At 47.9% G+C, this 14,523-nt stretch overlaps 1 protein-coding gene across 1 annotated transcript in view; it reads right to left on the bottom strand.

The window, feature by feature from the left end:
* The window catches only part of TEK (TEK receptor tyrosine kinase), a 570,337-nt gene extending 556,035 nt beyond the window's left edge, over nt 1–14,302 (bottom strand). Inside the window, exon 1 of the mRNA XM_086962126.1 lies at nt 14,044–14,302. Coding sequence (XP_086818252.1) covers nt 14,044–14,095 — 52 coding nt within the window. The 5' untranslated portion in view covers nt 14,096–14,302. The remainder of the gene's footprint in view (nt 1–14,043) is intronic.
* Between the last annotated feature and the right edge of the window lie 221 nt (nt 14,303–14,523).

Below are 14,523 nucleotides of genomic sequence, written 5' to 3'. Positions count from 1 at the left end.
CTTTTCCAGGAAGAATGCCTGTAGTAGGCGAGGCAGCAACCCCCAGGCAAGGATGGCCATCGCACACTGCGTTTGCCCAGTGTCTTAGAAAAGCAGATGGTCAAAGGGCCGAGATCTCAAAATGAAGTCTGTTACACCCTACAAAGGCATTACTGACAGAGGTAGCCGGTGTGCTGGGGTCATATACTGGAAACAATGACCCTTCGGCCACATCCTGCACCTTGCTTTCTTTCTGACAAGTTTGAGTGTGCTGTTTATTAAACAGGCTGAGGTTTTTCAGTTGCAAGTGAACGTAGTTAACCACTGACTCTCTCAAAGTGACTCACTCCATCCGGATAGCATCATGCCGCTTCACTTTGGCCTGTTTGAACTGACTAACAACAGAAGCACAAGGACAGGGTTTAACTCCGTGCAAACGTTTCCATTCTTACGCACAGGCTACAGAGGTTTATAAACACTGAGCAGAGAACCACCAAGCTGAACAAAAGCACAGGCATTGTTTTTAAAGAGACTAGTACCTTGCATTCAAATGAAGCAGCTGTCAGTGATGAAAAACGCTATATCAAACCACAGATTCCTCACAATTTGAAATAGTAACAAAGGCACACACCCTCCCCCGCAAGGAGGTGGGTCTGCAAATTGGATTTATACCTGATATCCTGCAGAAGCAAGCAGAAAAATGACCCTCCGCGGCATACTTAAGAATCAACGCAGTATTGCCAAGGGAAAGTATAGACAGATACCTACTTGGCTGCCTAGAATATGTCAAAGACAGGAACACCTTGTGCTGGAGCAGCTCTTGCAGCTTTCACTCTGCTGGAATGGGCCCTGGGGCCTACCAGGGTCATTGTGTAATGCATTTTGGAGCATAGAACAATAATTCGTAATAAGGTATGTTTCTAGGTCACTTTCTGATTTTCCCACCGGTGAACTCAAACAGTTGATCATCAACACTACTTCTTAGTTCCACATGGAAAGGTGGCATCTGAAGACTGTCAAATGACAAGGGCTGCAGTTTGATGAAACAGGCAGAAGTGAAAGTAATCAGAAACAAAGTTTCCAAGGGCAAGAGCCTGGGACTAAAGCTGTGAAGAGGTTTGAAGAGAGCCTGCATCTAGAAAGTTAAGACAAAATTGAGGTAACACAGTTGCAAAATGAATGAAGCAGAAGGGACTTCATGTGAAAGCCCTATTAAGAAACGCATCACAACGGATGACTTTAATAGCAAGGTATGATGAGGCAACCGAAGAAAGAACGAAAGGGCTGGTAACTAATCCTTAACTGTGTCCACATCAGAGCCTTACTGGGCCAAACACAATACGAATAAAAGAACATCAGTTTCACGTATATGTGGTTGACTTTATTCTCTTTAACCCAGGCGAGAAATGTCACTCAATGACTTGAATAAACAGACTTAGCGGCGGGCCAGCCAAAATTACACCCACCACTTCTGATGGAAGAGCAAAAGATACAACTTGGTTCTGCTCCAATTTCCAGATATTAGGGTGTAGGTTGTAGATGTTTCGATGTTAAAACTCTGCTCTGCTTCTGGAACAGCAGCCCCTCCCAAAAAGCTGCTGAAGAAGTGAGCATATGCTCAGAATCAGGAGTTTGGAGTACCATACCCTTGGAACACATCCCAGGGCTATGCTCAGTCTCATCTCGACTTTCTGCAGCACTCATGGGATCACTGGTGAGAAGGCATACAGGAGGCCAATGTTTCACTGAAAGCAGAAAGTTTCCTAGAGACCTTCATAAGGTCAATTCCAGAATGCAAAACACTGGGCAAACATTGTTTTCAGAGGTTGAAAAAAAGTCTACCAAGGGCCAGCTCCACTGAGAAAAGAACCCTCATACCCCAACTGGGTGCAGCTGCCACCAGTGATCAGCAAGATGACACCTGCTGATGAGAGATCCCACTAAATGGAAGACCAAACTTCTGTAGAAATTCAGGTCAAACAATCGAAGGTGAAACCTCAGATTGTGAATAGTGCCACACCTGACAATTTCCTCTTTCCAAAATATATTGCAAAGAAAAAAAGATCCTAGCAGGTGGAAGCTCCTTCTCAGTACAAACATGCAAGCTTTAGAATATACACCGAACAAGTGAGTATAAGTATGAACAACTATTGCAAAATCAAACCAAAAATAAAAATGTGGACTTTCCCAACATCAGCACCAGGCTGACATAAGCCACAATCCTGTCAGGCACATATACGTAGTTAGCGAGCCTATGCGCATATTTCTTACATCTACAATCACATGCATATGAATTATGTGCACGCTGCTGTGCCAGGGCTGGAGCATATTCATCAGCCTCTGCAAAATACCAAAATCCAACATTAATAAATGCACTCCAACCCATACCCTTATCCAATCTATCAACTACAATAGTATTATTTATTCACCTGACTGTACGGAGCATACAAGTGGCCACAATAAGAGGCAGGGAAGTACTATAAAAATGCTCACATGCAATAAAAGGTACATAAATAAAAACAACTGCAGAAGTCCATATTCTGGAAGCAATCTTCATAGAGTAACACGATGTGCATACTCAATAGTGCACAAAAGGCCTGGCACAGGGCAATGGTCAGAGTTTCCTTTCATCGTCTGCCCATTTGGAGACTGCAAAGTACATCAATGCACTGCTATAAACAGTAGCAACGATACACATAGGGCGGAGCCTAGTGTGGCATTTGTAATGTCTTGTTCACCTTCATTTTGCTTTGCTTATGTACTGTTTACATTTATTATGCTTTGTCATTTGCGTTACTCTGTGAAACCCCAATGACAAAGTGCTGGTTTAGTTCTGTGGTGTCCGGAGACACGGGGGCAAGGGATGCCTAGGCCGCGAAGTGGGGCCTAACTATGACTGAAACAAACCACGCAACACTGACTGACAGTTAGGGCCAAAGACCCCGAGCGGTCTTCCGGCCGTTTATTTATACTCAGGGGCTACCCCGCCCCTGAGGCGTATGCGTGCGTGTGTGCGTACGTGTGCGGGCCGGGTGGCTCCATTACTACATCCCTCCAAACTCACAGATCAATAGTCCCGGCCATGAGATGTCTTTGATCAGTTCATATTCCATGCATAGTCTTTCAACCTTTGGTTGGGGGTCGGATTGGGTCGCAGGTGATATCTTTGGCTTTGACGACTTTCCAGACCTCCCATCTCCGCTGGTTGCTCAGGACGATGTTGATCATTGTTCGAGGAGTTTTCGGGGCTGATGTTGTGGGCTGGCTCGAGTCTCGGTGAAATCGGTCCTTCCTCTTCTCGTGGGGCCGTGGATGACTCCTCGCGTGCTGGCTCCTGGTCTCCGTCCTCCGCCTCCTCAGATGCAGAGCCGGCATGTCCACCTTCGCGAGAGACACGTTTGAACCATGACACGTTCCGCGTCACAGCTCGTGTGCCCCTGGATGCGGACACCATGGTGCCGTGCACATTCACGATCTCCCACACTTCCGGTTCAAAGGCTGGGTCGTATTTTGAATGGCGGTGTCTGTTTTTGAGGATCACTTTATCACCAACTACTAATGACCTGGCTTGGGCCTTCCTGGCCTGGCTGGCTTTGTCGTTTGTGCGCTTCCGTCGTTCTTGGGTGGCTTCGTGGTTTATCTCTGGAGGGCACCAGGCAGGTGTAGCTGGCACGCAGTCTCTTGGCACCTTCTTGAATACCAGGTGCGCCGGAGCGCAGCGGGTGGTCGAGTGGGGTGTTTGTCGATATGCGCTGAGGAACTGTGACAGGCACTCTTCGGCATCTTCCTTCCTTTCCACGCCAATTTGCAGCGCGCGGTTTAATGTCCGCATAAATCTCTCGACTTCCCCGTTTGCCTGGGGCCACTGCGGAGTGATTTTTCTGTGGTGGATGCCCCGAGCGGCTAGGTATGCTTGGAAGTCTTTCCCCTGAAAAGGAGGGCCATTGTCCGACCTTACTTCTTCTGGCAGGCCTACCATGGCGAATACTCTCTCCAGGGCTTTCTTTACGTGGTGGAACGCTGTGGTGGGTACGATCTCCACGATGGGAAAACGAGAGTAGGAGTCAATTAGGACGAGGGTGTGCCGTCCATCCGGGAATGATCCGAAGTCTACGCTCACTTTCGACCATGGCTCTTTACAGGGGTCTTCGGTGACCACAGGGTGGGGAGCAGGTTCACGGCCGGTGATGGTGCACGAATGGCAGTTGCCAACCACGACTTCCCCCTGTAGCCTTGCGGGTACCACGATCGCTGTCCCTCGGAGGATCACCCCATGGGGTCCGACACTCAGTTCACTCTGAGCCCTCCAAAGTTGTTGTCTTGCCAGCTGTTCCTGGGGCGTGAGGGCGCTGACTCCATCCAGGAAGTTTTTCCAGCTCCTATTTTCCAATGTTGCTTTCACTTTGAGGAGGCACTCGTCTTCATCCGTGGCCTTCCCGATGTCTTCCAGTGTCAGGACCACTGGGCAGGCTTCTTGAGAGATCATTCGGACGTATTCCTCAACGTCTTCCACATCGCTCGTAATTTGGACCGCATCGGAGGTGCCGGGGTGCCTTGATAGGAAGTCCGCGGGATTGTCGGCTCCAGGCCGATAGATGACTTCGAAACGGTATGTTTGGAGTTGTACGGCCCATCTCTCAATCCTGGGTGGGGCGAGTCTAGCTGTTCCTGCAAACAGAGGCACAAGGGGCTTGTGGTCAGACACTACTTTGAACTCGTGTCCGAACAGGTAGAGGTGAAAATGCTGGCATGCCCATTTGATGGCCAGTGCTTCACGTTCAATTTGGGCATACCGCATCTCCGTTGCGGTCAGTGCTCTGCTAGCGTAGGCTGTCGGCACCCATTCGTGTGCTTCTGTCTCCTGCATGAGGACGGCCCCAAGCCCAACGGGACTTGCGTCCACAACGACTTCCGTACGCCGGTGTGGTCTGAAGTAGGCCATGACCTTGTCGTCAATTAGCGCAGCCTTGATTGCCGCAAAGGCCTCATCTTCCTTGGTGGTCCACGCCCATGGTTGGCCCGATTTGGTGAGGGCGCGTAGTGGCTCGGAGAGGGATGCCAATCCAGGGATGAAACGGCCACAGTACGTGGCCATCCCCAAGAAGCTGCTGACCTCAGTGGCTGTCGTAGGCTTAGGAGCAGCCCGGATGGCGTCCGCTTTCTTCGGATCGACCTTAAGTCCCTCCCTGGAGAAAATATATCCGAAGAAGTCCACTGATTCCTTGTAGAAGGAACACTTTTCCCTATGGAGGGTGAGGCCGTGATCGGCAAGGCGTTGCAACGTGGCTCGGAGGTGAACGTGGTGCTCTTCCAAGGTTTTGGAGAATACAAGGATGTCATCGCTTAGGTTTATGACTCCTGTTAAGCCTGAGAGAGTCTCCCTGATGGCGTTTTGGAAAACTTCGGCCGCCGATGACACTCCAAAGCTCAGCCGTTTGTACCTCCGGAGTCCGACATGTGTGGAGAATGTCGTGATGTTTCGACTGTCCGGGTGAAGCTCAAGCTGGTGATATCCGGCGTTGAGGTCCAACTTGGAGAACCAGCGAGCGCCGTTGAGATCTGCCACGATGTCGTCCATAGTTGGTGTCAGATGCCTCTCTCTTTTCACTGCTTTGTTCGGAAGGCGCATGTCCACACACAGGCGTATAGCGCCTGGCTGCTTCGGCTTAGGGGCGATCACGAGCGGCGATACCCAGGGTGTCGGGCCCGACACCTTTTCGATCACCCCCAATTCTTCAAGTTTGCGCAGTTCTTCCTCCACTTGCTTCCGCAGGTGAAATGGTACTCGTCTGTGTCTGAGGGCAGTGGGTCGGACCGTTGGGTCAACGTGTAGTCTGAACTTTTTACCTTTTAGGCAGCCGAGTCCTTTGAATAGGGTTGGGAAATCTCGCAAGATGGCTTCCGCGTGCAGTTCATGCACTTGTCGCGCGAAGAATACAAGCTGCAAATCTTCCGCCGTGTGGCAGCTCAGGAGCGTGCCGCGCCGGCCTCCGGTAACATGGAACTTGGTTTTGACTTGTTGATCGTTGCAAGCAGCTGTCACCTCGATTACTCCCCTCAGGGGAAGCGGGTCGTCACTGTCGTAAGTATATATTTTGGCGTTTGAAGGTGACAGTGGTGGGCGTGGAGACAGTAGCTCGTATTGCGTGCTGTCCATCACATTTACTGATGCCCCGGTATCAATGAGGGCTTGCACGGGAGAGCCAGCGATGGAGATCTCACACATCGGGGGTGGGCGTCTTCTGGAGCCTTCTCTCCCCACGAAGGAGACGAAGAAAACGTTATCATCATCATCATCGACGCGGAATGCTGATCTTGCGGTATCGCTGCACGGGCCTGGATCATCCAAAGAGAGTTGCCGCACCGCCTGTGTAGGGCCTTTTCCGCTCGAGCTAAAACGGCGGTTTCCGCTACTGCGACACACTTTTGCAAAGTGATTCACCTTTCCGCAGTTGGAGCATACTTTTCCCCTCGCGAAGCACCTTCCTCCAGCGGGGTGTTCCATGCCGCAGTTCCCACAGGGGTTCCGGGAAGCGGCTTGTGAGGCTCCCCTTTGAGTTTGTGGCCGGCGCCTGATGGCATCTACTTGTTCCTCCTTGATGTGAGGGGTCTTTACGGGTGCACCGGGTCGGTCGAGAGCAGCTTGCATTCCGTCAGCTCTGGCGTTGGAGAGCTCATGCGAGCGCGCAAGGACGAGGATCTCGTCGAGGGAGATACGTGGTTGCCTAAGGATGAGGCGTCTGAGTTGTACCGATCGGCACCCTTGGATTAGTTGTGCACGAATCTCTAGGCGTTGGTCCGGAAGTTCGCAGGCAATTGCCAGTTTCCGTAACCGGGCATAGAAGGAGTCAATGGGTTCCGTCTCTCCTTGCCTGGCTTGGCGTAGCTTAAACCATTCATAGTCAGGGTTCACCCTGGGATCGAAGTAGAGGTTCAATGCACGTACTGCGGCGTCGTAGTCTTGTTCTCCACCCCGATCTGGTAATGTCTCAAAGAGTTCATATAGCTCGTCTCCGCCATAACACATGAGCAAAGAGCGCTTGACTTTGCCATCAGTCTCACGGACGCCGATAAAATAGTGCTCCAACCTTCCAATCCACAGACGCCACCTCGCCGCAGCCGTGGGTGGATCCGCCAGTTCGCTGAACGGGGGAAGCGGCGCTGCGAGGCCATGCCCGGGGGGGGCTGCAGCAGTGGCTGCCGCGGCACCAGGAGCTGGACCCGGAACAACGAGGGGCGGCACCGTGGCTGGAGGACCTGTAGGAGCAGGAGCTGGGTTCTAAGCAGGGGCCGCGGCAGTAGCACCACCCTCGGCCTGCAGTTTGCTCATGGTCGTGGTAACAGGAGCACGTGTAAAAACACGACTTGAGAGGTTGAGACTGGTCCGGACGGGCCGGCACAGAGATGAGCAGGTCCTGCGTGGCAGAGGATGCGGCGCCGGGTAACTAGGCTTCCAGTCCGGGTGAGGCGTGCAGAAGTAGGCTTGAACAGCTCAGGACAGCCAGGGGGCGCTCTTTTTTTTTCTTTATTATTTTCGTAGACGAAACAGCATGCGTGACCAGATGGGGGCCGGTATTGCCGCCTGAATGAGGGCCGAACACGCCCTTCGAGTCAATTGCAGCGTCCGCCCAATGCGTGTGGATACGCAGGGCCCTTCACACCGGTCGGCAGCCTGATGCGCGATCGGAATCAGGGCTTACGCAACCTGGTGCAGTGTGCGCATGCGCGAGCCCGCGGCTCCAAGCGCGGCCGCTGAGGTACGGGCGCGAGGGCCGAGGATCACCCTCCGATGCGCCGGCGGCAGGCGGAGGAGCGCACACTAAAGCGGCGAGAAGGTGAGCGTGGGCGTGAGTGCCGCGTGACCGCCGAAGAGCGGGCAGGGTGGCGGGTCGCCGGTTGTGGCCTCGAAGAGGCGCGAGCTCACCTGACGCACCACGGCCTGGTGCACACGTCACACGCGGCAGCACCACCGCGGGGCTCGGCCAAGCAGGGATGATCGGCACAGCTGCGTGGCGAGGCGCGGGTAACTAAGACCGCCTCGTCGCCAGTGTGGTGTCCGGAGACACGGGGGCAAGGGATGCCTAGGCCGCGAAGTGGGGCCTAACTATGACTGAAACAAACCACGCAACACTGACTGACAGTTAGGGCCAAAGACCCCGAGCGGTCTTCCGGCCGTTTATTTATACTCAGGGGCTACCCCGCCCCTGAGGCGTATGCGTGCGTGTGTGCGTACATGTGCGGGCCGGGTGGCTCCATTACTACAAGTTCTAGAACATGAGTCGTTAGTCAGTTGCCTGCTGTTCTTGGAACTGATCGGTGGTTGAATCGTTCGTGGGTCCTTTTAATTAAAGGATCTATCGTTTTACTTATACTGGGCTCCCGTATACTTTTTTATAAACCAGAAGCGGGTCGCATGATCTCTGTTTGTGATCACTACACCGAGTGTGCCATGAATTTAACTAAACAGCATTTATTATTTTCACGAACACGTGCATGTAAACTTTGCTGTCGGGTCCCGGGAGATAACTGCTTATGAATATAGACTTTTACCAGCAGTCTGAAGCCTTTTGAAAACATAAATCCCTTTTACTCATCCACGTGCAAGGCAAGGCATGGAGACATTTAGAGTGATGCTGGTATTGCCTGCCCAGCTGCAGAAGCGTGAGTATGACTGAGCATGCTAACGGGTGAAAGAGCACCAAATGGATACAAAGACTGAAGTCAACAAGCACTGGCTGGCATAGCCAATAGGGCTCTCTTTATGGGCCTTATAAGTATTTAGTTATGCAGCACAATATCCTTCCTGCAACAACATCAACTGTTGCATGGCTAAACACTTATAAGGTCCCAAAGGCGAGAATATGCAAATAATGCTTCAAGGCCCACTTTTCTACCCTGATGTTGGTTTAAAGTAAATTTTTTGAAAATGGCTGTTGTAGAGAGGATGTGGCATAATGGCTGGAGCGGTGGACCTTGAAGCTGTGGAAGCGGGTTCGAGTCTCAGCAGGGACGCTCAACATCCTGTGATTTTAGGCAAATTGCGTAATCTCCCCGTGAATAACAAAATGAATGTGTCCCTCTATAACGCAACTGGTGCTCATGTAGAGCGCCCTGAGGCGGGATTTCGAGGGACGATGCCCAGGGAAATTTAAATAAATAATTAATTTTCCCGCTGCATCGTCCATCGGAATCCCCCCACACCCGGCCCCACTGCCCCACCGTTGTTACCTGCATGGACCCCAGCTGTGGGCTACACACAGTAGAGCTACTTACAGGTGGCTGGAGAGCTACCAGTAGCTTACAAGGTACTTGTTGGAGAAGGCTGTTTTAAGCAATTGTAAGAAGAGCACATTTTGTGAAGTTCGCTGTTGGAGAATCAATAGTGGACAATAACAGATATTGTTTTCTAAATTTGAGAAACGGCAGAAAACTCAACATTCACTTCATGACTCTAATCTCGATCTACACTAATTATTTTCTGCCTTTCATTTTTTTTCAGATGTGTGTAGAGCGCAAGAGAGAGAGAGAGAGAGAGAGAGAGAGAGAGAGGGAGAGAGAAGAGTGAAGAGGTCAGGAGAGATCAGTGGCAGTTATAGTTGAGGGAGGGAGTGTGTCAAGAGGAGCAGCTGGGTAAGGGGTAGAAGGGGACGCAGAGGTGGGTTAGGCTGGGGAAGTGGATGTGAATGGTCACTAGTGCTGCTGTAGGGACATATTTGACATAAAGCTATCTAATTTGATCCACATTTTAGCACTTTTAAATAACGGTGTCTTAATGTGTGTGTTTAATGAGTTAATAGCACCTCTGGTAAACTGAACCCAGGTATGGGAGAAGAGTTTGAAGGAGTCTTTCCATTCATAAAGGATGACTTTGAGGCTGGTTCTAACAAAATGTCCAATAGTATTTGCTTGTCTTTGCTCAATGCATGTTTAATGTCAGGGGAAGGATTCCCAGTGTAAAGGCCGCTAGGGTAGGAGTCTAATTTATGTGAAAGATTTGTGAAATGGTACTGCTGATATTCAGACAGAACTACTTAGTGAGGGTACAATCCATTAGCATGTGCCTCAAGTCTCCTGCTTCCATGTCGCAACTCCAGCAGGTGTCAGAGGGTCGAAGATCTATTTACAAAGTTTGGTTGGGGTCCAGTGGGGATATTAGCAATCCAGTATTGACATTGTGCAAGAGATGGGTTTATTTTGTTAGAAAAAGGTTCTCCCATATGGACGGCCAGTTTGGCATGTCTTTCTGGGTGTAGTTTCATTCGGAAAATAAGTTTCCCATTTATCTTGGATTGGTTTGGTTAGCGAGGATTATGTGGGAGAGAGGAGAGAGCATAGTTTGGTGCCAGGTGTCTGCCTTTGGTGTACTATTTTAGAATGCTAGGTAGATCGAGAGGGCTTGATGTATGTCTAGCTATAAGTGATTTAAATGTTAGGAAATAGAAGAAGTCTAGATCATTGAGATCAAAATTAGCTTTGAGTTGGGAGAAGGGTATGACTTCAGGAGATACCAACAAGCTTTCCTGGCAAAACAGGAAAGACAATGTTTTTTTCATCCCGTTAATACCACCCACTCTTGGCTCACCCTCGAAAAGAACTCGCCAAACCACTATTCCTTGAATCCCTTATAACTATTAAGAAAATTAAAACGGTTCATTCTGCAAATTTTCTCTCAAACACAGTACAGGCCCTACGCAAAATCGACAACAGACTAACCAAGAAAAATGCGATACTCGGACTTGTTTCCCTATGGCACAATGAAAACCTGAAATTAGAAGAACTTTGTTTTTTAGAGGAATGTGCACAAAAGGTCATACTCTCGGAAGGAGATCTTGGTTCCCCTTCAGAGCCCATACCCTTCTCCCAACTCAAAGCTATTTTCTGCTGTTCTTTTCAATTACACTAATTTCTCTACTCTCTGTTTTAGGATGGCGGGTCGAATCAGCCTCAGTGCCGTCCTTTCCAGGTGCGTCAATCCAATTTGTTCTACTGAATTGAGTCATGACTACAGCTCCCATAATGCATACATTTGTTACCTCAAGGTTCCAGTGAACAAGGTGCCCCAGTGAAATGAAGTCATCTTTAACACCACTGCCACCCACAGCAGCACCAATCCACTTGAAATATGTGGTGCAAACCCTAACACCACAAGCAGATGAGGTGGAGGAGAGATTAAGAGAAAGGGAGATGAAGAAAGATAGAGAGAGTAAAACAGAGAGAGTGGGCGCAGTCACAACACCGTCCTCATCCACACATTGAGCTGGGTGAATCCCTCACAGCCTCTAGCCACGCTTCAGAAGTAGGTATACCCTCCATGGCACACTTTGCTGTGAGCTCACGGGACACTGGCATGTTTTGTTCCATTCTATGTGAAATGGAAAAATCTGAAAGGTGAATTAAGCTCGTCCCTGAACACGAGAAAGAGGTATGTGGTGTATTGCATATGGGTGTGAGAATTTTTTTAACTCTGGCAAAGTTATGTAAAGTTCTCGAATTACATCGTTTGTGAAGTACCTCAGTTTAATTTGCCTCCCATGCAAGATTTTTTGCGGATTACAAAATCATTGCGAGACATTTTTTACTCTAATCAAACCAAGCCAGGGCGTAAAATGTATGCAAAATATTTCCCTGCAAGTTTGCCTTTTCCAATATAAATTGTCACAAAGAGACAATTTTCACACAAATATGGGGTAATGATAAAACTTCTTCACTTCGTGAAATACAAAGATTTTCATACAATGGTGCATAGATAAATGTGCATTTTGAGGACTCTATAGTAAACCATCTCTGTACTCGAGCCCGGTATTCCAATGTTTTCTCATCAGCGTAGAAGCCCCATTCTAGAGCCAACCAAGGTTACACGGAGTGTCTATTCAATGTTCTTTCAGTGTGAGCCATTGTAAGAGCTTAACGCCAGACCAACTCAATAGAGGAGGTGGGAATACGGTGGATCGACGTCTAAAACAGGCAGACAACAGTGCACAGAACTTCTATTGGAGAATTTACAAATACATGGGAAAACCAAGACAATCTGCAGCACAAGAACAGCCACTTCCCCATGATAAAAATGGGTAACAAATAGCCTGATCTGTTAACAGGACATGATCAGTCAAAAATACCAAAGGAAAATCGAACCTGCAAAATACAGAAAAAAATAATATTGATCAGAACTATCACACTTTAAAATTGCCTTTAGAAATTTCAAATTGCCCATTGGAATTATTCTCCGACCAGGGACTGGAAAAGTTGTGTTCTTGGGAGTAGTTTTAGATACAAATGTATTATATAAATATACATATATATATATTTATATATATGATTTACATTGACTTCAAGATGTACACCGAAATAATTCAGTACCGCATAATGATATGCTGAGTGATGAAGTAAAAATATGCCCTGTTCATGTAATGAAACTGTTGCCATTGTTTATTTTTTTAAGAATCAATAAAATATTTTTTTGCTAAATGAAGTAACTGAACACTTGTCAGAAAAACATACCATTAGCTCTCACTAGAGATTGGTAGATACCATTTCGAGGGATGCTATAAACGGTGGCCGTGTTGACGGTAACCTGATGAGAGATTCTAAAAATGGCAGCTGAGTTGAGCATAATGTGCTAAGGGATTCTAAAAATCATGTCTGTGTTGGGGGTAAGATGTGGAGGAATTTGAAAAGGGTGGACATGTAGTTGGTCATATGTTGAGGGATTCTCATAATGGTGGCAATGTTGTGGGTAACCTGCTGTTGGTAACATGCTGAGGGATTCTGAAAATAGAGGTTGTGTTGTGGGTATAGTGCTGAGGGATTCTAAAACTGATGACTGTGTTGTGGGTTGGATGCTAAAGGATTCTCAAAAAAGTCGGTAATGTCTCAAAAGATTAAAAAAAATCTTAGTTGTATAATAAGTAATCTACCGATGGACTCTAAAAAAGGTGGGGGCATATTTTCAAGAAACAGCGTTAAAATTATCGCCGCTTTAGCGGCAGGAAACTGCCGTTAAAGCGGCGATAATGGGCGATAATGGCGTTCTGGTGTGAACATTGGCTTCTATTGGAATTCTCAAGGGCATACTATCAAGCCCATTATCGCAGCTTTAGCAGCAGTTTCCAGCCGCTAAAGTGGTGATAATATGCCCATGGCTTTGTGGTGGAAAATGTGCTGAGGGAGTCTACAAATGATTATTCTCCAAATGGTGACTGTTTGCAGGATCACTGACTAAGGCAGTGGTCCTTAATATGTAGTTCAGGGACCCCTGGGGGTTCACAACACCTATTCATGGGGTCCGCAACTGCTTAGAAAATTAAATAATAACAGATTAATAAGGTGTGTATAAATAAAGAAGCAAACCGTAAAATTGAAAATTGTAAAATGTTCTGTAAATGTGAAGGAATTTGAAATTTGAGGCAAAAAAATTAAGTTGGTATACTCAGATTGAATCGTGGGAGCTGTGCAAATGAATCAAACAAAATATAGTATGGACTATGGGTGGCCTCAATTGAATTCAGATAAGCTCAACATTCAAATAAAACATTTTGATTTTTAAAATATTTGTTTGGGAATTTATTAAAATATTTCATAATGTGTGTGTATGATGAGCGCTTGTTTCCATATTTTTGTGTATTATTTTGCAGTTCAACTTTTCGAAATTGCTTAGGCCGGGGCCCCCGTATTCCAATAATTATTAGGTGAAGGTTCCGCAGCAGTCAAAAGTTTAAGAACCACTAGACTAAGGAATTCCAGAAATGTTGGCTCTGTGCTGGGTAAATCGCCCAGGCATTCTAAAAATGGTGACTTTGTGGTGAAGCAACCGCTAGGTTAGGTAGCCATCATATCGTGGGGAAATTATTTTCCCCACTTCAAAACGCCACTTTCCTTTTAAAATTGCAAACCAGCACAGCTAAGCATAGCCATATTTGATTGAATCTCTGCCACGCATTTTGCTGAAGGGTTATTTATAACACAATCACGCAATTTACATTCAAAGCTGTATTTAAAAAAGCCTGGCCACCTTGTAAATTTCATGTTTAACATATATGATGCGTGTAAAAGCAGCAAAAAACTCACCTGAAATGAGAAGGCTGACGGTGCAAAACACAAAATGTGCTAAAAAATCCATGCTTTCCAAAATACATCCATCCAGTTTCCACGGCAGCTCATGGGCTTATGGTCTCCTTGACATGGGGTGCTTGTCTCAATGCACGGGACACCTGCAAAGTCCAACTGCCAATCACTGTTGACTGCTGATAGTCGAGTGAAGCGCGAGGAGCTCCGGCGCTGTGACGTCCTCTTTCCAACTGCGACACAGGAGTGGAAGGGAGCACGCGCTCTCTCGGCTGTCCCAGCACAGGGAGTTTCAAGTTCCTTTTCCTGTTTCCTCTGTGGATAAGCCTGGCCAAAACACGGTTTTAAAGGCATTTTGACGGCGCTGGTAGACGCATTACAGTGCCTGTCTCATCACAGCAGCGCTACATCCGAGCAGCTGTCTTGCCTGTCAGAGTGAGAGAATATAAGAGGGTGTACATTCGATGAGGCTCGGGGATGCTG

This window comes from Lissotriton vulgaris, chromosome 3_1, assembly GCF_964263255.1.
Source record: "Lissotriton vulgaris chromosome 3_1, aLisVul1.2, whole genome shotgun sequence".
Lineage (NCBI taxonomy): Eukaryota > Metazoa > Chordata > Amphibia > Caudata > Salamandridae > Lissotriton > Lissotriton vulgaris.
The sequence above is the reverse complement of the archived record's forward strand: the minus strand, read 5'-3'. Positions and strand labels throughout refer to the sequence as shown.